Source organism: Apteryx mantelli, chromosome 4 (genome assembly GCF_036417845.1).
Source record: "Apteryx mantelli isolate bAptMan1 chromosome 4, bAptMan1.hap1, whole genome shotgun sequence".
NCBI lineage: Eukaryota > Metazoa > Chordata > Aves > Apterygiformes > Apterygidae > Apteryx > Apteryx mantelli.
The window spans coordinates 37102395-37123935 of NC_089981.1; the positions used below are offsets into that span (position 1 = coordinate 37102395).

Here is a 21541-nt window from a genome sequence, read left to right on the forward strand (position 1 = left end):
TCGGACCGACTGCCGCTTCCTGCGTACACTAACAGTACACAGCAGATGTAGTTATTCACCATGCTTGCTTGCAGCGCCTCCAAAATAAGCTGCAAATCGTCATTTCAGCATGGGTCTGGTGGGTTTTTTTGGCTGAATCCCAATGAATTGAATCCATTTCAGACTACAGCAAATTCTGGGTTTGGGGGATTTTTTTTATTTTTTTAAACATGAGGACACCTAGAATATACTACTAAGGAACATTATTAAGTACAGAAAAGGTCATCAGTGCAAAGTGCTGAACAGCTAAGATTCCTCAGGATATTCAGCACTTGTTAATCTTTCCTGCTTGAAATCTCCGTGGTTCTCCTGGTCTCCAGTGAAGAACCTAATTCACTTGCCTGTACATTCCATGAAATTCTTCACAGTTGCTGAGAGCTCGAATCACAGAGAGGTATCTGACCACCAGCATTTCCTAATTAAAGGGACACTGTCAAGGAACTTAAAGAAAATGCAGTTCCTATGAGCCAAAATGAAAAACCTCTATAAATCTGGTTAAAAGAAATGACCTCTTATTCACTGTGTTATTAAAAACAGACTCAGAAATACAACCAAATTCAATATTCATACAGAATGCTGTCCAGAAAAAAATGCATTTGAGGTTTATGAATTTTGCTTTTCTATACTAAACCCTGTGGTACTCGCATTTTAGTGACTTTTCCATGCCAAAAGCCACAGAATATCCTTTGAAAAGAGAAAGATATGATTAAATATATGGTCCATTACCATAACCTTCCCCTCTAGAATTGACGACGCATCTGCTATGCATAGTGGGGATGAGCTACATGGGAAAAATCTCTGCCAGTCCTGGCACAGTGCTAAGACAGGCCCAGATGAATGGTGATTTGGCACGATTAGGGGCAACTTGACCTTGCACGTATGAAATGTTCACATACTGCAGCACGTACTAACCCTGAAAGGCAGTGAGTGACAAATGGAATTATGAAAGCACAAGATCTCAGAATTAGGATCAGTCCTTACAGACCTCATTTTGGCCCTCAAATCACACCTTCTTCTGCAGTCCACTTCTCTCTCTACATATCACCAGCTCATGACGGCTAAAATTTAAGTCCTCAGAATTTTGGTACTTGTAGCTCAGATCAGAGAAAGGGAAATGTTGGCTTCCACTCCATTACAAACAGTAACAAAATGATCACCATGCACAAGAAGATAAAATGAGTTAGAGAGAAGAAAAAAAAAGATCTGTTAAAGTAAGCAAAGTTCTCTCTCAACTTAATTTTATGACAGTGTCAATAATCCATGATACCAAGGGAATCACATGACCATTTGGGCTGGAATTTTAAGCAGTGAAAAAGCATGCAACAGTTCTTACGAGCTCAATCCCAGTCCATCTGGGAAATCATTATTCTTTGATAAATGCTTCCAAGAGGGAAAAAAAAAAGTAAAATTTAGTTCTAAATGAACTCATGCTTTTTGAAACAGGAAGTATGTTTCATCACAACACTAGCCTGCCTGAATACTTTGTACTTTTACTTCCCTACTTCGGTAGGGAATGCAGAGCATATTGCCTTATTGGAAACTTCAAACATTTTAAAGCTGTTTGTTTCACCGTGCTTTCAAGATAACCTTTGCACAGTAGCTCTGGACAAGCAAGAAGAATTTAACCCTACAACAACAGAGAATCTGGATTTCAGCAACAGCAACTAAAGAATCGAATATTGCAGCACATTGGTTTTTACCTTAGTATGGGCAACATTCAATAAAACACTTAAATTTCTTAAAGGACAACAACAACAAAGCAGCGCCACATTTTTTAGACAGTAGCTTTCCAAAATGGAATCCAGATCCCCGTGGATAACACAGTAGGCAGTGAAAGTGGGAGCCAAAACAAGCAACTCTTGGAGCAGGCAGCTTCCAAAGCTGTCCAGGAGGGAAACACAAAACAGTGCCATAAAATCCTTCTCCTCACCGAAGGCAGGCAATTCTTCAAAGCTGCTGAGTCCAAGTGGGATGCAGGACACTGAATCCTTTCTGCACACAGGTCCCAAAAATGGTCATTCTGAGAATCGGTCCAAACTCACTTAAAAAAAACAAAACACTACTGGTGATGGAGGTCCCCAACCCCCACTTCTTCCTACCCCTCTAAAAACATTCCTCAGTCCATGCGAGTTACAAACAGACCCAGAAGTTTACAGAAGGATGCTAATACCAACCATGGGGATCTTTTCCAGAAAGAAGTCATTCCACTGCCAAGCAGAGCAGCACCTCACATAGTTGTCCTTCCTGCCTAACAAGGGCAAAATAAAGTCATCTCCCGATAACACCGATTTTTTTTCTTCTTTAAGTAGGCTGTGGGTAGAAAATTCATACAAATTCCTCCTTATCCACAAACAAAAAAAAGACCTAGCAATGTACTTCTGTCACAGGAGCAGGCACAGAGCCACATCTACCCCTCAAACATGCTGGTTGCTCGAGTCGGCTGTCACCATGAAGGCTCGAGACAGGCCCCACTGTGAGGCACAGACCCGCTGGCCAGTTCACAGCAAACCTAGGCACCATCTCGGCACGGACACAACCTTGCCCACCGCGCATCTACACTGCTTCCAAGCCAGGCTCATGCAGGGCCTTTTTTGGCCAGCGCTCACTGGTTCCCCAGTGCCACCTGCACCCGCATGATGAGGACAGACACCATCCTTTGCCCTCTATCAGCAACAGTGCAGCACCGAGAGGGAAAAATACTCTCGCTTTTCTTTAAGGCTACACTAGCAGAGAGGCCTGAGGCAGGCACAATGCTTTCCTCATGAGCACACCTCTACTTCTAGGTATTCTCACTAGTAAGAAAAGACATTTTAAATGCTTTATTTGCTTTTGCCTATTACTGACTCTGAGTGGAGCTAGCAAAACAGTAGGAAATCATGTTCAACAGCACAGCTTTCTAAATTATGATTATTCATTATAAATCACTTTTTACATGTTGCTTCAAACACTGTTTCTCAAGAATAAGATCCGTCTGCAGTGAAATGCTTGGTGATTTTAATATGCAAGCCTCCTACAGAGATGATGTCTCATTTTAATTATTGTTTCGGTTTAATGGGTTTTCATTAAATTAGAGGATGGAGCAATTACCAGGGTGAATAGCTGATGTTACAAAGGTAAGTTCTCATGACTACACAGCAAAAGCAGTTCTATTAGAGAAGGCGGAAAAACAGTATAATTCAGTAGAAACTCTCCTTTTGTATGATGCAAAACTACTCTGGCAATAAGTGTTTATATATTGCTTTCATTTTGATATACACTTTCATTTACTAGTTTATGACTAGGTCTCTCCTAACAAAATTGACCTAGCATTTGAAATTATATGTATATTTCATTGCATTAAGGAAGCTATTGCAAAACCAGTCCTCAAGCTCCAGATGCCAGGAACAGCAGGATTTTGAGCCACTAAGAAATCAGATAGAGACCACTTATCAAATCACAGTTTCTCCCCAACCAGTAATTTAGTTGATTTAGTGGATTAACGTTGGACTCGTCACTTGTTGAAAATCGGCCCAACTAGCACTGGCTAGAATGACCACACTCGTATTAATTACGTAGCTGTCAGAGAGTCGAAGTCTTTGGGTTGCTCTGTCAGCATTGCAAAGCTGAACCACGTCAATTCAGCACTCCAAAACAAGCAGAGCTTTACATCGAGTTTCCTGCTGAGAACAATGGTGTCACCTTGCTGCGCTCCACACAGTACCTGTTACTCAGGCAGCCACTTCTCCTTGTTTCTAAGGTTTTAAGCGGCTACCGGGTTTGCCTTCTGAAGTAGATTCAGCTGTTTCCTCAGGGGACTCGTGCTGAAATCAAAACTGCTTGCAAGTGGTTGAGCCCTTTAATTAAATGCTTACTCCTTACCTGGTAGAAATGCTCCAGAAGTCACACTAGTACTAAAAGCACATCATCTGCTCTTAAATCATGTGAGTTAATCAAATTACATGCCTTGTTAGTTAATTAGTTTAGGAGTCACTGATGATAAGGTCTTTCCCCACTGTCTATCTGTTTTAAGCAAGGTATCACATCACTGTGACTATACAAGTTAAAGGTTGCTATTATTATTTTCCAAATTTGCACATAACTGTGCAAGACTAATAAAAAGAGCATAGACTACATTAGCAACAGAGTCACAAGAAGAACTATTGACAGAGCCAGTGACGATGTGTGCAACATTGGGAAGAAGCAGTGATTTCTGACTCATACAGATGTACTGCCTGTCCTTTTTGCAGAAGCACTGTCCATTTCAGGGATCTATTTTAGAGAAAGTTAAATGTTAATGTCACACAAAATAATGAGCCACCCAAAAATACCATTTCTGTTCTGACTTCATGTCAAAGCCAGCCAAGTAATCTTTTTCTCCCTCTCTACAAAACATTTTTGGGTACGCTCAAAGTCACAGTCCCCAAGAAATTGAAAGTGATTTTAAAAAAATGATAACATATACTGAACTTGACAAAACGTGTTCTTCAGCCACATTTGTTTAAGAGAAACTTAGGACTAAATGAAGATGATACTAGAAGGTGAGCAGCATCTAAATCCAAAAATCAGGTACCAAATCAAATGGCTACCTTTTTTTTTTTTCTCCCCCCCCCCCGCAAATGACTACTATTTATAGTTTGGATTTATTTCTTCCCACTATATGTTTGTAATCCAGAAAAAACACTTAAATCTCAGCTTTGTCAACAGAGTATTAACAGAGATTGATCCATTTGTATTTTTAAACTACATGGAATAATTCTGAATTCTCATTCAGTACTCTTCTTTCTTATAGAAATAAAAAATGCTGTCCCTAACAATTGAAGAGAGTATTAAAAATAAATGAATAGTAATATCAAGTAATTCTGAAGTTCTTTAGGGTTCAAAAGTTGAACATGAATACAACAGATATCATCACAAGTAACCCACAGTCTGGATTCTCAAAGAATTGGAAGTACCAGATCCCACTGAAGAGGAGCTGCATGCCTAAATCTTTTTGACTGTTGAAAATCCCAGCCTTTAATTTCAGCAGGGCCACACAAAAAGCAGAATTTGCCTCCCTGATGAAAACTTGCATTCCTAAACATGTAAATCAAAATACTAGTTTTCAACAGTTCATTAAGAGAGACGTTTCGGCAAACAGAAACCTCTGACTCAGTTTCTTCACTTGCAGAGAGATTACAATGCCTAATGCTACTCAGGCCAGCCAACAGACCTGGCTACACCTACACACGGGTTTTAATTTCCAGTCCAGTAAAGCCTTTAACCACATGAATAATCCAACTAAAGACAATGAAATTATCCATTAAGTTCAAAGTAAGCATAGGCTGAAGTGCTCTCTTGGTTCAAAACACTGATGATTTGACACTTTAAACAGTTTTTTAATTACTTTTAAAGCATGTAGTTCTGTTATTACTAAAATCTTATGGATTTTCTTTAGTCTATGTGATTTGTGTGAGCATTAAAAAATGTGCTTCGTGAATTAATTCTCCCTTATGTCTTCTTTAACTTAGAAAATTCACTTTCACATTATTGTTAAAACAAATTAAATCCTGGGTGTCTGTTTTATTTATTAACTGCATGATAATAACATTGGGGATAATACATTTGTCAAAGCCCTTTTCTACTGAAGTATAATTTCTGCTGTCAGCCTCTTTAGAATTATGTTTATATTCAATATTCTAGGTGTCTTTGTTTCTTGGAACACACATAAGCACGTATTTGTGCATTTTCCCCAAATATACATAAATTCTATTTTTGTGAAGTGTTACACACACACGCACACACACCCCCCACAAAGAATCATAAATATAGCTAACGTACTTAGTCATTCTCTGCAAGTTTTATATGAATTGAGAGACTTAAGAATTTTCAAAAATGTCACAATAATAACTGTTTTATCTTTTTACACCATAATTATGATTTGGAGCATTGCTTTTCTTTTTTCATCCAAGCATACCACAACTCATGAATAAAATATGACAACTTTGATAGCATCCATTGCTGTGGGTTCATCCGTAACAGTAAACGTGCTTGGGGTACTAAAAGCTCCCTTTTGCTTCATAAGCCTTTGTTTCTGAAAATAGGCTTCTATTTAAATAGAACAGCCACATGTGTCCCCCTTTTTCTGCATTTCTTGCCATTAGCAATAACACCAGCAATAATGTTTACTTTTTTTTTTAATGAGTACATTTTGAAACAATTAGGATGGCATAAAACTAGAAAGGCAAAATATCCCATCCAAAAGCTGGCGCTCACAAGACATCAAAAAGCATTAAAAGCACTGCCAGTATCAGAAAACAAAAGGCTAACACATAGAGGACCACGACTTTAAAATATATGGGCAATACTATTATTAAAGAAACCTTGACTTTGTTCTGGCATCATAACTAATTAAGATTAAGTAAACCCTAAACAACTTTCCCCATTTTCCTAAGATTATTGTAACCAAGTCCTGCTTCCACAACTTGCCCGCAGATTCCTTTAAAAGGAAGCCTCGAGATGAAGCATAGCACATGGGGTTTCCAAATCATCAGCATTGATCAAATTATTCTACAAGCATCACGTTTTAAGGCTGTGCTGCTTCATTTTCCAGGCTGCACCATGAACATCTGCAGAGACCTCCACAGACCAAGAAAAATCGTGACACGGGCACGCTCACCCCGCTCTGCTCCCACGCGCCTTGGCACCATTATTTTCCCCAGCCCCCAAGAAGAGGCTCTAATCTTTCAGCATTGTTACGTGCCAACGCGTGGAGCAGGAGCCCAAGGCCAGGCTCAATGCCATTTGTAGATGGTGGCCTGCAACAGAAGCAACAGCTATTTAACATCCAACACCCAGCTTTATACCTGTTGCACCCTCAAAGCATCTTTGCTACCTTCCAGGTTACCGTGGAAGGAAAAAAAAAAAAAAAGAAAGAAAGAAAGAGGAAAAAAAGCAATACAACTAACCTTAGTAACACCAACTCCTCTACAGCAGGAGGTGTCTGCTCCCGCCAAGGCCAACAGAAAAACTCAAAGGGAGCAGTTCCCTGCACCCGCCAGGGGAGCACGGACTCAGTAAAATAATCTGTTTAACTGCTGTGATCCTATGCTATTTTTTTCTATTTATAGCACAGGAGGCCAATGGGAAACTCAGCTGTAACCATAGAAGAAACACGTTATCACACAGGGAGGGAGAAAGGGGGAAAGAATGTAATGCGATTTTTAGGAAGCCAAAACACAAACGTTCAGCTAGAGTTTTTATTGCTTCGAAACAGTGATTCGCAGCACCCTCAGTTGTTGGAATTACAGAATCAGCTTTGCTATTTTAGTAGGTATCCAACCTACATGACTATCGATTTAGATGAATGTTTTAGTGGACAGCAGGTGCCAAAATCACTTTTTTTTTTTGTCCTTTCTAAAAAAAAATTCCCAAGGTACTGCATTTTGTCTCACTAAACAGGCCACAAAAGGCAAGGCAATCACATGACATAATGCCATAAACCAACACGGTATGACATGATTACCTCACACCATTTATGCGGCAAAAATGAGTAATAAGAGAAAAAAGGTCCCCCTCATGTCGTTTATACACCCTCACTGCAGGTGGCAAGATTAATCTAGAATTTGGCATAGAAGAAGTAGATTGAGGCCTCAAGTAGCATCTAATTTTTATTCCCGTTAGGTAGTTCATGACAGCAGGGTTTTTCATCACAGGAAATGGTCCATGCCTGGCTCTTGCATTAGGTCTGATTATATCTGTAATTGTGTACCTTTTAAAGATACGAAATCTTTAAAAATAGTTAAACACCACCATAAGTTTTTAAACGCATGCAATACTAATTTTAAATAATACCATTTCTTCTTAGGCAAAAGACATAGTGCCTGGTTAGAGGTAAGTAGGACAAATGTAAACATTCCTATCAAGCGGATATTAACACATTTCCATTAAAAATTGTTTTGAAAATTAAGAGACCCCCTACTGGGGCCAAAAACCAACCCTAACAGGCCACTTGGTTTCACTGTCGACAGGGAGAAGACAGTTTCCAGCACCGCGTTTCCCTGCCCTGGCATTTCGAGTGGCACGAGCTCCGCAGTGTCCGGCCCCTGCCATCCTCCAGCAGCACCGAGCAATAGGCCTCGGCGCGGCCCCCCAATCCGGACAGGGAGACCTCTCGGGCACCAGCTGCGCCTCGCTTCAACTTCCCAGGGCTGTTCTGTATCATCTAATGATATTCAAGTTTAAGAGCCATTTATTAAACAAGGAGTTAACAAAACCTGATTAAGTGCAGTAGAATACAACTCTTCAGGAGTATCGGTTTGTCAACACCCTTTGCAGGAAAAGGACAAGTTTTTGTTGCTTTTTTGCTTTGATGAAGATCAAAAACTCAGTTATTCTTACTTTTACCTAAACTGATCTACTTCCATTTTAAGGACCTAGATGCTCATGCGGCACGGAAGCACACAACACTTATTAGCAGTACCAGAAACTAATGTATATATCCCCCTCTCTACCCACCAAAGAGCAGAGACCTTTTGTTTTCTTCCTGCTTATCCTCATTACAGGACTTTGTTGCCAGAAGCACCCAAGGTTTTTAGCATACTACAGAAATCCTGAAGTGCTTCTCCCACTGCCCCTCTGTACGTACCACCATGGCAATGAAGATAGACAAGTAGCGCAATTATTGTCTCCCAAGAAAGCAAAAATAACTGCCAAGGACAGAGGCAACGTGTGCTCAGAATACTTTCCTAATCATTACCGACTTGATGGGAAACCCAAAAAATGTCAAGTAACAGAAGACAGCATGACAACGTTCAGCATTCAGGACTGGAAAAAAACAAAAGTAGAAATTGTTCCCTGTAGTTTAGTGTGGCTAAGTTTCCATTCCTATCTTAGACTACGCATACTTTGTTTTTAGAAGAAGAGAATATGGAAAGAGAAATTTTTTGATGATTTACAAGTTGTATCTTCATATCTGTTGGGTAAATTTTACTGCTAGACAGGGTTCTAACATAATTCAAACACTAAACAACATCCAAGGCTGGATGGGTATATATGAGTGTTCAAAAACTACTTCTGAGCACTGAAAAGTTACCAGTAGTTCATCTCTCTTCAGAACCTCAGTGTGCTGTTCAGTAATTATGCTTCAAACAAGCTTTAATTTCCTCCATTTGAAGATGAGTCATCTTACTCAGCCCCTCCTAGTTCCTTGTATTCTGACTCCAGATCATTTCTCCCTTCTGAAAATGGTCAGTTTTGCAGAACAAGAAAAAAAAAAAATTAGCTCAATTTCTTCATTGCCATACAAAAGGTAAAATTACATACACAAAATAGATTAAAATATTAGCTATATTAAAAAAACAAAAATAAATGAGAAGTTAGACAAATGTCAGAGTTGGACTCTCACAGGCAAACCTTGCTCAGCCCTCTGGGGATGTACGTTCCAATATCGCTCTTAATTACAGAATCATGCACACCGTTTTCCCGAAGACCCATGCCTCATTCAGTACACAAAGTAAAAAACAAAAGCAACCAATATTTATTTAACAAACAAGTACCTGACGTGTTATTTTTACTGTTCAAGGCATACTCTGAACATTACATCTACCATATTCAAATTCTTCCCTGAAGATAAAACAGACCATGACCAAATTAATTATTCTATTACAGTATCTGAGACTACTACAGATATTAATGAGTTATTTTCACACCACTGTTATTAAAGGAAAGGATATTAGTATATCAACTTTACAGGTGAGCAACCAAAGCATGGCAAAGTTAAGGTTTAAAGTCACTAATAAAAGTCACATTATCCAAGTTTTATCCTCCCAGCACATCTGTTAAAAATTAGCACACATCACAGATGCATTACAGCATGGCCAAATCTGAACTTTCAATGCTTTTTCGCTGTTGTCATGCCCTAATACTGTCTCTACCATAAGCGAACCTCTATCTCGTCCTGCCCACCCAGGCTGAGAGCAGCCCTTGGGTGCCTCTTCCCAGCCCCAGCCCTTGCATCTCTCCCCAGGCTGCTTCTCCCAACCACCACCCACATCTCCCCTCATCCCGCTTTTCATCCCTCCCCCTCCAACCAGGGTCCTTGTCTCATCCTTGCCATGGTCTCTCTGCCCAGCTGTCACCAGCTCCCCACGTGGCCTCCAGCCCCTCATCGCAGCTGCTCCTCTTCTCCCCTTTCCACCTCGCTGTGCGAGCCCAGCTTCCTTGTCCTGCCCGTCACAGTTAATCTTGTCTGATCGTTTCCTACCACCCACTCTCCAACATCAGTTGATATCACTCCCTGGCTCTCAGAGTAGCCCATTCACCCAAACTATATTATTGTCTCTTTGTACATCCAGTCTTTGCCCCCAAATTTTCCAGGGTTTTTTCCGCCCTCCCTTCCAGATCCCAGACTTCTTCCACAGAGGTCTGGGGAGGAAAGGGGGAATGTAGGAGAAGTAACTGACATCCCAAAAGAGACCGACTCCTTGCTCTCGGTCCTGCTTATGGACATGAGCCCAGGACCTGCCCCTGCTGGAGACGTCCCACTTTCTTCCGTGGTTCCCGCCGCCACCAGCTCAGCTCTTCTGCAGGAACACAGGCACACAAGCTGGGAAGGTAAGGCGTGCGCCCAGTCACCCCAACACATCAATAGTCCCATTAACCCACAAAATGACAACAGGTTCAAGCATGCTCAAGTGCAAGTGCAAATTCTTCAGTGATTTTAGCCACTAACACCCCACAGTATTTCTGCTGAGCATGTGCAAACTCCTATTTTAGCAGTGCTCTGTATGGATGCTTTGACAAACAACCAGCAAGTAGAGCCTTATTGTGGGAACTGCTGTGCAGCAGCTGCATGGCAGGCAGTGACTAAAGCTCCTGCAGGTCAGACTGCAGTTCTATAAAAAAAGGGCAGAAGGCCAAAGCAGGTATCAACCCCCAAGTATTCCTGGGCAATAAAAAGCCAGCTGCAAGACTGCAGCTAGAAGTCCCTCTACAGTCACCAGGGTTGACCTCTCCTGGTGGGGGTATGACCACACAGGGTCAGCTCTGGTCCAGACAGAGAGACGCGGGACAGCAAGGATCCCACAGCCTCGAGCTCCCAAAACCCTCACACCGAGCTCTCCTGAGACACAGGTCAGGCTATTTTTCTCATCACCCCACAGACTTCCACCACATGGGAAAATACACATGCTGACTTGGTCACCACTACTTCCAGCCAACATCACTCTCTGTGCAGCAAATTACAATGCACCATCATGGAAGAGGAGAGCTGCTCTGCTGCTGTCCACATAACAGAGCCAACATGCCTTAAAAGTGGAGCAGCTTCAAGAAAAGTTGACATCCTACCATCCTCTGACATGAAAAGGAGATCAACAGCAGTGAAAAGAGAACAGAAATGGTCAAAATGTAGTACTGAGGGAGCAGCAAAGCAGGAGATGTTATTACGTGATCTGGGCAAGAGGCTGGCCTACAGATGTATACACATGTATGCTTACATGTAGAAAGATTGTATTTTATTTTATCATGGCTTACTTTCTCCCTTGAAGCTCCAGGGACCAGAACTTAACTATTGCATCACAGGAACTACAGGGTAGAAGCCAAAATTAATACTGCCACTGTCAAAACTGGCACAAACTTGTATGACAGGGTCTATAAGAAGGAAGAAACTCACTACTCCCCTTGGGGAAAAAAAAAAAAATCCCAACTCCGAGAAGCTTTCAGAGTTGCTGTGAAGATATACCTCATAAAAATCTTTTCTTTTACAAAAAAGTATCACAGTCTTCATGTAATTTGCAGTATTCACCCAAAAACAATAAGGAACATAACGCCAGCATCTCAAAGAGATTCATTTAGAAACTCTGTGTACTGGTGCACTGCTTCAGTCCAGAAATGCTTCCAGCAACCCAGCAAGACAGGGAATTCTCATAATACTGGGTATGGAAAAGGTAATAGAGCTACTCTCTTTTATGATAACTAAGGACAGTACAGATTTTGAACTAGCCATGTTGTATCCTCATATTTTTTCTACTTCTATAAGATTTCTGCTCTGTAAAAATGATACTGCTTATACTTAACATTTGCTATAAATATACAAGGACAGATCATATAGCGAGCAATGCCTCTTGTTGCATTATCTTGCATAAAGAGGGACTGACACTCTAACCCTAAAATTAAACATTAACCTCACCTAATACAATCCCCACCCCTGCCCACCCCAGAAATACAGTAATGAAAACTTCCTCTTTGAGTTGTTGCCCACTCCCTTTCACTCAGCCCCACGTCTTTTAGGAGCACCCCAGTTTGCACACCTTGCACATTACATTGGCGTAACTGAGCTTTAACACTTTAAGTCAATTAAAACCTCCGTGCATAAGCCACTGAGCCCCAGGTCAGAAGACATTCACCTCCTGATGAATGAAGGCAGCAGCCTACTCATCTGACCTTTGAATTTACTGAATTTACCTCACTGCTGAAATGCTACTCCACACACACAATACAGGCGTAATGAGCAGAACCTGGACCAGACTGTCCTAACAGGAGCAGCGCTAACATTCCCAAAATTAAGGGTATGTGCCCGCTCTTGATGAAAATACCAAGTTACGCAGTTATGCTATCCCTAAATCTCAAAGTAAAGCAAAGCTGGCTAACAAACAAAACCACTTAAAGACTCGAGCGCTTCAGCACCTGACTTTTAGGAATCTGGCCCAGAGCAGGATCAGGGACCCCTGCAGCTCTCTATGCCAGCCAAGGAGGAAGCTGGCTAAAACTCGGGGTCCACAGCGTATTGAGAGGAAAGGCCTACAGAGGGGAGCGTGCCAGGCCTGGGAGCTCATGCGAGCCCGCTGGAGTGCCTCTGTCCTCTTGGGACCACAGCAAGATTCATTCTTTTCTCACAAAATGTTACAGCACAGAGAAAGGTAATACTTGCTGCTCCTTCCCCTCTCCCGCTGGAGCTGTGACAGTACAAGAACTCAACGGTCACCAGCACGAAGTGAGGAGGAGGAGCGCGACTGGACTCTGTGTTCAAGGCGCCTGCAGTGCAGCCCTTTTTTCTTTCAAAACCAGCAATTGCTTAATAAAATAAGCAAACAGTCACGGGAGAAAGGACAATGTATATATAGACTTTTAACAATATTTAGTGGTCTAAATCCCAGTGCAATACACAGTATACATAGCAAAAAGACAGCTCCCAATTTAAAGACTAAGTTAAAAAAAAGTACACCCCCATTGCCAGGAGGGGAAAACAGCAACGTTTTAGTAAACTTCTTGTATGAAATACTTTATATAAGTAAAAGCTGTAAGCCTTAGGTCAAAAGAGATGTTAAGGAAAAAAGAACTAAAGAGAAATGGGCATAGCTGACAGGCTGCAAAAGGAATGAAATTTTACTTACACAACTAGAACGGAGCACAGAACAGAAGTCAGACTGGTTAAGCTAATCTCAAAACATAAGAGCCAGGCTAAAGATTAGACTTAGTCTGCTTAGGAACATAATGACAAATTAAGCAGCCCCACTTGCCTTATTTGTAGCGAAAGCCTTTCTCTGCCACTGAACTCAAGATCCTGCTGAGGTTTCCACCTACAGGGGTAATACAAACCCTGCTTCCCTGCTACCTGAAATTTAGGATAAGACTTAGCCCCACTAGGCTGGCCACTGCTCAGTGTTTCTTAACATCTTAAAATTTATTGTGACCCTATTATATGAATTTCAGTATCATTTTGTCAAGTTTATAAAAGACTACTTACAAATGTCTTTCATGTAATGTTCATAGGACATTATTGCACCGCACTACTTGCATGTTTAGTATTTTCAATACATTTCTTTGAAGTAGATTTCCCACCAACCCGCAGAACCGGATTCTTGGCTTCTCTGGCCTCCAGCTGTAGGTGAGGAGATGGGAGACACGGGTCAGACCTCTACTTCAAAGACTTCCAGCGATACACAAAAAATCACTCTCAGTTTGAGCAGCCTTCCTAAAGCCTTTTTAGGAAAGGCATCTTACAAGACACAAAGTGATCCTCTGGGAACTCGTGGGCCCACTCAGAGCCGCACTCCATAGCCATAAGGACTATGGACTACGTCCCCCCCTCAAAGAGGGGAACAACAAAGTCCCCATGAAAAGCGCACACCAGTGACCATATTCAGGACCTTTTCTTCCCACCTCCCAGACCAGGAGACCCTGAGGGGCAAAAGCTGGGGTTGAAAGGAGGTCAGCAGGGTGTCTCCACACCCAGCCCGTCCTGCCACAAGAGCTGCGGCGAGCAGGTCCTTCCCCAGCACCGGAGTCACACAGCACCACCAGGCACCAAGGCATGCAGCACTGAATCACAACAACTAACCAAAGCTTGCCTGAAAAAAAGGACCCTCTTGGAGACCAGAGCAGAAGGTCCAAGAGGATACAGTAATTTTGAAACTAAGCACAAATTCCCAGGCTTTTCACTCCTCTGGGAGGGTCATATTGGGTGGGGTTTTTTGTGAATTTCTACAGGGAAAAAGTGTTATAACTTTTAATTTGACATTGTAGTTATCCATACATTCCCCTAGGTGCCATGCAGTAAAACTAGCAAAGATAAAAAACAAAATTAAGGATCACCTAGTTCCAGCCAGAGGACCTGGCACACAGCCAAGCTGCAGCTGTAAAGTCACTTCTGTCAGGAAAAGGGAATTTATATGGCTACCAACACACGGCTGACACGCAACAAATAACAGGTATGAACAAGAAGGGGAGCAGCCCCCAGGGCAGCCTGGGACCTCCATCCCGCCCGAAAACAGCAGCAAGAGACCCCTTGCGGACCCCTTTCAGGATGGAGTAACACACCCAAGGTCTTTGCCCTCATCCAAGCCCAAGGGCTGATGAGCTCAGCTGAAGGCAGTCTTCTTCCTGAGCCGTCTTCCAAGACGCTGTGAACTAGAGGCCATGTGCAAGCCCAGGGGTTACTCCGGTACGCATTTGCGAGCAGAAGCTCAGTCAGGGGAATTAACAAAGCTTATCTACCTAAAGACTTGGAATTGTATATTCATGTCCTATTGTGGATTTCTGTTCAAAGCTTCCTGTGAACATCTAACTCTCAGTTTATCTGCTCAGATGAACTCTACAAGCTGTATGTTTTTTCTGCTAGTCTTCTCTAAGTGGTAGGGTCTTCTACAGGTGGGGTCTTCCAAAGCAAAAAGAACTGAATATCCTTAAAATCTTCACCTTTATCCCTTCAAAGCTACTTTTAGTATTGTTGGTTTCAGCCAGCCTCACCTCAGACTTTTTCCCTTCAGTTCCAACTACCAGTCTGTGAAAACTCACCCTGACTGTTCATCAGCACGGTTGCAAAATTACCTGCACAGAGTGGCAATTGGAAATACCAAAATATTATAAGCCAATTAGGCCACTGTAGTCTTTAGAGGAATGACTGTACTTTAATAGTGTTCATGCATAACACATAAACCTGAAGTCAGGGGTATCAGAAGCAAAACGATTTATATTTTTACATTTTAATTTAATGCCTTTTTTCTGGATGTTGATCTAGGAATCGGTAAAAACTAAGTACTTGACTCAACATAGCATAAGAGATGGGAAAGATGACTAACAAATTCTGAGGTGATCTCCAGAAGTCCCTCTGCTGCCAGGACCTGAACTGATCCATCCTCTTGTCCAGGTGAAAAATAAATGAAGATTACAGACCTGCTTCTTTTATTACTTACAGTAATGACAGTAATGCAGATACAGAAATAAAACTAAATGAGATCATAATCTTCTGCCTCCAAGAGGAGCTACAGAGGACAGATACCAAAAAATAAGACTCTAACCTACACACTTTAATGCATAGTAAAAGCACAATAAAGAAAAAAAACATAGGATGCCTCCACAATAAATATGTTCCTTATTGTGCTTTAATGTGCATGTTAATCTTAACCAAAGCAGGTGTCTTTTTTGCCTAAGGAACATATTGTAGCAACTCAGCTCTTCTGCCTCATGAGTCTGTCTCTTAATCCAGGCTTCATTTAAGTCAATGCAAAAACTTCCCAGTTTGTCCAGAATTTCGCTCACTGCTCACTTCAGAACAAAACATAACAAAAACACCCTCCATTTTAAAACATTTTGCAAGCATTATCTTAGAATATCGAAATAAAAAAAAAAATCACATTACAATTCAAGGTGACTTGTTCTGTGCCTGTTACTTGGCTTGGACAGTGAAAGGCAATACTGTCTGATTTTCTCACTTTAGCAGTTCTCACAAATTGACGAAAGACTTGCTACTTGTTACTAAGCAGTGTCAACACATTAGGTGCTTTCTCATCTACCTACATAACTCTAGCTGTGTGTGCCTGTGCATGTATACAAGGGCAGAGAGAAAATACCCAAGGATACAACTGAGTCCATGCCCCGGGACTACTTTGACACATTTAGTTGGAAAAAATATTGGGGAGTGTTGAAACCTACCCAAAAACATTTCCCTAGAGATCTTGAAGCTCAATGACCTGACAGCATATTAAAAAGAAAAATCATATACATTTCAGCAGAGTAACACAGACTGTTTCCAAAAAAAAAAAAAAGAAAATGACAGTTAAGAGCACCATTACAGGGAATCAGGTAGGCATCAAAGCTCTTATGAACTCAAGCGGACAGAAGCGGGATAAGAGACTTGAGGACACTTGTTTTACCTTGGAATAAGAATGCTTTGCTGGCATTGTGCAGCCCCGACACTTGCGTCACCCCGAGGGTTGTGTTCACAAGATCCAGTTCTGTGATGATATCAATTTGTAAGTCAGGATCCATTCCAAATCCTACAGCTGCGAGAGGCAGAGCCAGAGAGAGAGGCAGAGTTAGATCAATTTTTATTTCAAATCAGGTAATGAAAAGAATAGAGAAGAATATCTAGTGCAGCCATTTCTAGTATGTGCACACACACACACACACACACACACACAATACAATAATTACTTAAAGACTAACTCTGCTGCAGGAGAGAAGATATTCTTTTCCAGTTATTTCAATCAAACTATTTCTTTTCCACAGGTTTTACTACACACAAGTTAAAACATTATAAAACTGTTATATTAATCCAGCACCTTTATAAGGCACAAGAGTTATAAATAAATAAAAGCATAACCACCTATGCGAAAAGATGAAGGAGATTAGCAACATTCATCTATTGGCTACACGATTTCCAAGGAGACGTGAGGACTGGAAATTCCTCTCACATTTCATACCTAGCTGTGACTAATAGATCAGGTCCCACAGCTCATAACCTAAACACAATTTATTTTCCTAACTGAACAAAATGACCCTGAAGGAGATACGGTAGGGGGGCAAAGGAGGCCATCCTGTAATCTAAGGGCTGTGGGTGACTCGCACAAGGGTTTGACATTGCATGCAAAGCGTCTCTGCTGTATTTCAGCAGAGCCAGGGCCTGAAGTGTGCCATAGCCTACCTACACCCTACAGACCTTCGTTCCCCTCAAGTGGCACTTCCTGGTCTACGGCACAGAACCACAAATCTAAACCTGAAATTTGGAAATGGCTCACGCCCAGGAAAAGACCAGGCACTCAGGAACTGGTATTCTCCTAGGGGCAGGAAGAGGCCAGTCTGACAAGGGTCTGTCTCTCAACACAGCAACAGATGTCACATGAAACCTGTGCCTGGGACATAGATCAAAAATCCCTCGCAGAATCCAAGCACTTTCCTAACAATTTTTTTCACTAACATCATTAGAAACAGGAACAGGCCCTGAGAGTGAAAAACCCTGACACAGCTGAAGTCAACAGTAAAACTTCTGCTGACTTCCCTAGGGCAAGGATCTCACCTGCAAAGCACATCCAGACTGATTTTCACTGAGCCAACTCCACATTCAGGTTTAAATTGATTCATTTGTTATTTCAGGACTGTGCTTCTGGATCAGTTAAGCAGCAAATATTCTAGTTTGACTCTCTGAAAGGCTCCAAGAAGTTACTGAGGTGTACAGAATGAACAAGGAGAAGTTACAAATCCTGCTCATAAATCACCCGCACCCCAGCACTTTCTCCTTTTCTTTACTCAGGCATTAAAACTTCTTGGGATATATGTTGTGCTAATGCAGGGAGATACTATTGCATAAGATGCAAAGTATTAAGAAATATTGAAAAACAGCTTTAGAAGGTCTCTTTCAACTTTAATCTACAATGAAAATTAAGATCTCTCTGCATCTGGCAGAGCTGAGCCTCCAAGAGTGCTGTAATATCAAAGTGAGCACATACACATAATAACGTGGGGATAAGTACCCTTCTCTAGAAAATTAAAAGGAGAGAATATGAACCTGGATAAACATCTCCAAGGGTAAAAACTTCCCAGATAGTCAGCAACATGAACAGGCATCAGTACCATCTCCAACTTCATCCCTGCTAAACGCTCAGGCACTGAATGAGCGCGCACAGCTGCACGATGTGCACGCTGATGGACCAAGAGCACCCTCACCTCCCGGCAAAACGCGGACCCCCAACACGCAGCCAGCAGCTCTGCTAGTCTCAGACCCCTCGCGCACAGCTGAGGTGCTCCTGAAGAAATTTACCCATCCTGCTACACCCAACATTAAACAGTGACTACTTTCTTTTAGTATACCTGCCTCTGACCAACACGAGAGAACGCGTCTGCTTATTCTTAACCCACCACAACTCTTCTAGGGCAAGGGCACCATCCTACCACCCTCAGACACACACTTACATACACACACACATATATATATATACACACACACGAAGGAGCCTCTCAGGCTAAGAACCTGAGAGCAAAGATAGCTTTAGGAGACAAACAGAAGGACTTATTTCTTTTAAGGTTTTTGTTCAGAAGAGAAGCACACTGTAAGCTGTGTGAAGTTACTTGCCAGGTAAGAAGGAAAGGCCCCGCTGACTCTGCCAGGACCGAAGCACGACGTCCCTTATTCTAAGGGCGTTAGAGCTATTCAGGTCAGCAAAAACCTACTGACATGAAGGGAGGTTGAATAGGTCCTAAAACTCGCTCAATGAGAAGGACGAACTACATTCAGTAAGACAAATCTTGACCCCGCTGAAGTCAGTGGAAGTGCTGCCAGCAACAGCAACGGGGTCAGGGCTGAACCCACCTTAGCAGGTACGAGCACTCGCATAAATCACAGCAGCCCCACTGCTCTGTTAAAGCTGTTTATTCCAGCCTGAATACCTGAGGCTCAACAAGTACAGAACCCAGTAGCTCCACCAGCTTCAGTGTGCCCCCTTCCAGCTTTTAAAACGCTTTCCAAAAAGGAGACTATTTCTAATGTCACAGCAACTCTTTAGCAGGAACCTACACTGCTTTAAATTCCTAGTCGTCTTCTTGTGCTGGCTCTTCAAACCGCACACAGGCACTCAAAAGCCCGATTAATAATTAATAAACAACAAATCAGCAGCTTCAGTATAATAACCAAGTCTCCTTTTCCCGTGCGGTCTCCCACAGTCTATCAGGAAGATACCAGAGGCATATCAACTGCACTGGCATCTAGCATACTATGCTGCCTCTCTTCACTGGAGCAAGCAGCTGGAAATACTGTTTCTTTCTAAAGTAAAAATTAACCATCAACCCATACACTCTTACTGGAGACCTGTGCAAAGCTGGGGCCTGATCCTGAACAATGCAGCTTTCAATTCTTATTTAAAGTAAGTGGGCCATTCCCCTTAAATCAGTGGCTCACACAAGCAAGACTCCAACTGACTCAGCCAGGTTAGGGGGAAGGGGAGGGGGGGGAAAGCATCTCAGGACTTTGTGGATTTGGCCCAATGTGAACTGAAGGCACTAGAGCAGATTAGAGGATTAAACCATATAATTATGAATGATGTCACTAGAAAATCCCTAAAAGAAATTAATTCCATCTTACAGCTCTAACAGCTTGTATCCTCCGCTTGTGCCATTATCACTGGCACCCAAGCACCAGCAGTCGTGCTGTGCTCCATCAAGTTAACATGCAGCTATGCAATGTATGCAGCGCATCTACAATTTCTTTGACGTGTTACACACTGCATATTTTGGGATAGGGAAACTTTCCGTAAAAGCACGCTCAAGACAACCTCGTCGCTTCCACGCAGCCATGTGCAATCCCCGAACGAGGAGAAGCAGGCTCTGCGACAGGCGACAGCTTCGCTCGCTCCCCTCGCAGCCTCGGTGGCAATTGTTGCACACAAAGAACTTTCCGAGGGGCTTCGCAATGCCAAACGCAGGAGTTGCGGCTTCGTCTCAGGGACCGTTTCAAGCGGCAATAGGCACTACCGGTGGCAGCACCGCTGCGAACAGGACAGACGGCATTTCCCCCCAACTATCTGTATGCCGTACCTATGGGATTTGTGACGAGGTATAGTTACCAGAGGAATAATTACAATTTAGAAACGCCGACACCTTTGTGTTTCCGGCAACCGCGACGTCCCCGGGAAGGCGCACGGGCGCCGCCGAGGGAGCGGAGCGCTGCCCCTGCCCCGCGCCCCAGGCCGCGCACGCAGAACAAAGCCGCGGCCGCCGCCCCCGCGCCCGCGCAGCGGCCCCGCGCCTCCCCGCCGCGGCACCCGCAGCCGCGGCCGCAGCGCGCCCCGCCGCGCCGCGCCGCCCTAGCAGCCGCGCAGGGGCCGCGGCGGCTCCCGCAAAGTTTCGGCCCCGCCGCCGCCCCCGCTGCCCGGGAAGCGCCGGGGCCCCCTGCCCGCCCCGCCCGGTCCCGTCCCGCGGCCGGGCCCTCACCTGCGCCGGCGGCGGCCGCACACGCCCAGAGGAGCAGCAGGAGCCCCATCGGCGCGGCCGCGCTGCGCCTCCCGGCTGCCGAGCCGCGCCTCCGACTCGCGGAGCGGCTCCGGCAGGCGGCGGCGGCGGCTCCGCCCGCTGCCCAGGCGCGGCCCCGCCGCCCCCGCCGCGGGGGCTCCCGCCCCCTGCCGCCGCCGCCGCCGCGGGCGGCCCCCGCCACGCCACGCCACGCCACGCCACGCCACGCGCGGCCCCCCCGGGCCTCGCCAGCGCCGCCGCCCGGCCGCTGTCGCCGCCAGCCCCGCCGAGCCGAGCCGAGCCGGGCCGGGCCGGGCCGGGCCGCTGCCGCAGCGCCGCAGGCCCCGCGCGGGGCTGTCCCGCGTGGGGAGGGGGGAACACGCGTGGCCGCCCGCTTTGGCCTCGCTCTCGGCACACAAACAGTAAGGCTCTGCCCTCGTTAACTGTTTTAGTCTCAGTAATAATTCGTGCCTGGTATAAGCAAAAACTGGGTTCGGTTGCGTAGCGGTGAAATCTGCACCCTTCCACCGCCTTCTTGTACATCCCTGCTCAAGTCACTTGACTGCTCTCTGTCTCTCGTGTCTCTGAAGTGTAAAATGGGGGTGAAGACCCCTAACTGCTCTCTCTCGTGTCTCTGAAGTATAAAATGGGGGTGAAGTCCCCACTCATAAGCCACTTGAGAATCTTTCACAGGTGCTTTAAATTCTGTCTTCAAATATTTGCTCCCTCCAGCCTTTAATTCGGGCCAATCCGTGACAAGAAACCACCCCCACACACTGCTTATACGCAATTCCCACCCACAGGACACCTGACTTAAATTTGAATTAGG

General features: G+C 43.9%; 1 protein-coding gene across 4 annotated transcripts in view; it reads right to left on the reverse strand.

The window, feature by feature from the left end:
• NELL1 (neural EGFL like 1) overlaps positions 1 to 20774 on the reverse strand; it is a 294700-nt gene extending 273926 nt beyond the window's left edge. For all 4 annotated transcript variants that reach the window (XM_067295540.1, XM_067295538.1, XM_067295537.1 and 1 more), the window contains exons 1-2: positions 20695 to 20774; positions 16647 to 16775 (exon numbers count right to left, since the gene is read on the reverse strand). In XM_067295540.1, the coding sequence (XP_067151641.1) occupies positions 16647 to 16775; positions 20695 to 20743 (178 nt within the window). In that variant the 5' untranslated portion in view covers positions 20744 to 20774. The remainder of the gene's footprint in view (positions 1 to 16646; positions 16776 to 20694) is intronic.
• Positions 20775 to 21541: the final 767 nt, after the last annotated feature.